Source organism: Cottoperca gobio, chromosome 2 (assembly GCF_900634415.1).
Source record: "Cottoperca gobio chromosome 2, fCotGob3.1, whole genome shotgun sequence".
Classification (NCBI taxonomy): Eukaryota; Metazoa; Chordata; class Actinopteri; order Perciformes; family Bovichtidae; genus Cottoperca; species Cottoperca gobio.
In genome coordinates, this window is record NC_041356.1 from 12,341,014 (window position 1) to 12,344,336 (window position 3,323).

The 3,323-nt window shown below is 46.5% G+C and overlaps 1 protein-coding gene across 1 annotated transcript in view; it reads right to left on the reverse strand.

Annotated features, from left to right (window-relative positions):
- Positions 1-424: 424 nt before the first annotated feature.
- LOC115017314 (signal transducer and activator of transcription 1-alpha/beta-like) overlaps positions 425-3,323 on the reverse strand; it is a 9,429-nt gene continuing 6,530 nt past the window's right edge. The window contains 11 exon segments of the mRNA XM_029445624.1: positions 425-1,035; positions 1,112-1,156; positions 1,274-1,370; positions 1,450-1,528; positions 1,636-1,824; positions 1,909-2,048; positions 2,212-2,306; positions 2,397-2,452; positions 2,586-2,721; positions 2,852-2,950; positions 3,187-3,276. Of these exon segments, the coding sequence (XP_029301484.1) occupies positions 1,006-1,035; positions 1,112-1,156; positions 1,274-1,370; positions 1,450-1,528; positions 1,636-1,824; positions 1,909-2,048; positions 2,212-2,306; positions 2,397-2,452; positions 2,586-2,721; positions 2,852-2,950; positions 3,187-3,276 (1,056 nt within the window). The 3' untranslated portion in view covers positions 425-1,005.

Below are 3,323 nucleotides of genomic sequence, written 5' to 3' on the forward strand. Positions count from 1 at the left end.
CTGTATATCTGGTAAGAGCTCATGCTAAAGCTATGAAGAAGTCTGAGTCGTTGTTGTTCGCTTTAGACGCCATTGTTTTGTATACCAACCAACATGGCGTCGCACGCAATCGTTACAGTTATCACGTGATTGCACACGAAGAGTATCTGAGTAGATAATGTGACCCGACTTCTTAACTAAGGTTTGAGCACCAGTCCGCCTCCTCTCGTCTCGGTGCACTTCAGCCCCTTGTGGACAGCACGAGTATTACAACAACAATTCACAAACTCTTTCTCTCACCTGTTTTTGCAGATGACCATGAAGAGTCACTTTGAAAGATGCTTCTGGTAAAACCTTTTTAAAAGGAAGGAACCATTTCTTTATAAACATAGGAGAGAACTTCACGGCTTCTGTACTGCGGAGTAAACAGCATGAACAATATATCTTTCTTTTGCAATGCCTTTAATGTAGTGATACATTCAAAGCTTCTCTCTAAATAATAAATAAGTGCCACACACACACACACACACACACACAATGACTCCTTGCATCACTCACAGGTTTAATAATGACATCAGACATTTAAAAGTTCCCAATTATAGCATCGTCGTACATTCAGTAATCTTCACGTGTGAAACCCAAAGCTAATGATACAGTTCTTAAATAAGAAGCTCCACACAAACAATCTGTGTAAAGTTTACAGATCAGGATTTTAACTCACAGTTTAATAAACATATATATTGGCACGTTTAATCACACTCTTACATACAGTTTAGATTACTGGAGAGATTAAAGTTCACGTTTACTAAAAATAAATATTTACACAAATGGATAAACAACTAGATTACTCTGGACATTTATTCCCGTATCCGAAATGTCAATCTGTCCAAATGGGGCTTTTGTCTCTTGGGATTGGTTACACTGCGCTGCATCCTGATCTGAGCGTTTCAAGGTCTTTCCAACGCCACTAAGAGCGCATTACATGAAGGGAAGATGGACATGGAGGCGTGGCGTGAAGACACTCCCTCAGTTTGAGTCTTGAAACTCTGAACTCATCTGCGGAGAAAAGGAGAGTTTAGTCGACTGTTCACAAAGTCAGCTGCGACGTTAAAGAGCGTGGAGCGGCGTCTACCTGAACGTCAAACTCTCCAAATCCAGAAGAAATCAGATTGTTGGTCTGAAGGCAGAACAAGAAGACAGAAAGACTTAAAGCTGGACGGATCAAGTGTTCCATTACAAGACTTAGCAGCAGCTCTAATCATGTTTCAGTGATGTGTTCCCTCGCAGTACTCACCACAGCATCGATGTCTCTGGGACTGACGAACCGCGACAAAGCCTTGTAGTCGTCCGGAGACATGGGCATCATGTTGTCGTGCAGTTTGGACGGATGTCTGGACAGAACAACATCAACGCTGTATTACTTATTGTCCAATCTGTTACTAAAATGCACATTAATCACCATGAACTCACACTTCTGAGACGGATATGAGCTCCGTCTTCATGTAGCCGCTTTTATCTGGACCGTTCTCCACGTCCATGGGCTCTGCAGCTGCAAGTCAGTGACACACAGCGTTAACACATGCATGAACTATTGCATCGTAGCTCAGCTGTGAAGGAAGCCGTGAAGAGACAGTAAATGGGAGTCTGGTGACGTACTCTCGGAGGGTTTGGGGTAGTACTTCCCGAAGGCCTTGTCTTTTGGGACGTTGGGGTAGAGGAAGCGCAGCGGGTTCTCCGGGATGTTCTCGGCGGCCATCACCTTGTACGTGCGGATGATGTCGGGCAGAGAGACGGCGGACAGGTCCTTCTTTGTGTACGGCTCCACAGAGTGGAAGAGCGGCTTGTCTGGGTTCATAGAGAGAGATGATCGTTGTTCAAGTCACTTGAACACTTTGTCCCAGTTTTTAGAAACTTAGACTCTTTGCTCACCGTGGACGTCGAGTTCGATCCAGGTGAAGGTGATCGCTCCCTCCTTGCTGCTCTCACTGAACCTGAGCAGGAAGGTCCCGGGACACTTATCCGTCAGCAGAGCCTTCTCCCGCTCCTTACTGATGAAGCCCATGATGGAGCTGCACACACACAGTGAGGTTCGTGACCTTTACTTCCACTTCACTACACGTGACAGCTGGAGTTACTTTACTTTGGCTCAATGTGTTAGTGTCTGTATTTTATTTAGAGCTTCCACATTAAAAGAGCCAACTTAAACACATTCAGTGTAAAATCACGACTCACCCGTCGTTCCAGAGGAAGAGCAGGTGTCTTTTAATCAGATCCAGGATTCCTTCGATCCACAGCCAGAAGGGGAAAGCTTTCTCGTTGGCACTCTGCTGCTGGACAGAACAAAGTTGTATCATTTAGTAAAGATACTGTACCTCGCAGCAGAACAACAAGCGTTACATTCAATGACTGTGGCTCACCTTGCAGAACTTGACCCAGGGGACTTGTCCCTCTGGGTTCCTCTTGGCTTTAGCTCCTGCAGAGAAACATTAAGTCTTACATTTACACATCATATTGTAACATATATCTGTGGCCAAGATCTCCATTAAGGTCTATTGAACTGTGTTTGAGTGTCAAAGATCTGCAGGCTCTGGTGTTGAGGTTCCTACCGAGCAGCTTGTCAGCCAGCATGTTGAACTGCTCCTGGTTCAGGCCTCGCTTGGTGACGGAGGAGAACTGCCAGCCGAGGACCTCGGACAGCTGAGACCACTTGGCCAGCGGAGGGGTGATGAAGAACTTCAGATTCTGAGGATGAGGAGGGAAAAGAGGAAGAGGAAACTTAATTAACAGCAGTGTGCATGTCGTAGTTGTCTGTAGTTGTGTGTGTGTGTGTGTGTGTGTGTGTGTGTGTGTGTGTGTGTGTGTGTGTGTGCACCTTGGGCTCGGTGGTCAGCATGTTGTACCAGAGGATGGAGGCCCAGCCGCTGGGCAGCTGACAGACGTTAGAGATGACCACAACAGGCAGAGACATGGCCTGTAAATAATCAGAACAAAATCTCATTCAAATCCAGAGTAAACGAGGAGAGTGAATACATCCAAGTTCAGATCACCGTCACCCCTCCCAAACAAAGTGTGGCTCTCAGCAGACGTACGGCTTGTTTTAAGCCGCACCTGCCTGTTAAGAGGAGCGAGGAGTCATTGACGGCATGAATCCGTCTTAAACACATTTAAAGAGCAGACAGTCATGACGGGACACTCGTCTGGTCTCACCTCCAGTTTGATGTCGAGTCCCGACTGGTTGAGCTGCAGCTCGGACTCGAAGCTGAGCGAGTGAAGCTCCTCTGTGACGATCAGGGGACCCTGAACAAACACACACACCATGAAACTACACACAACGCTCTGCAGGT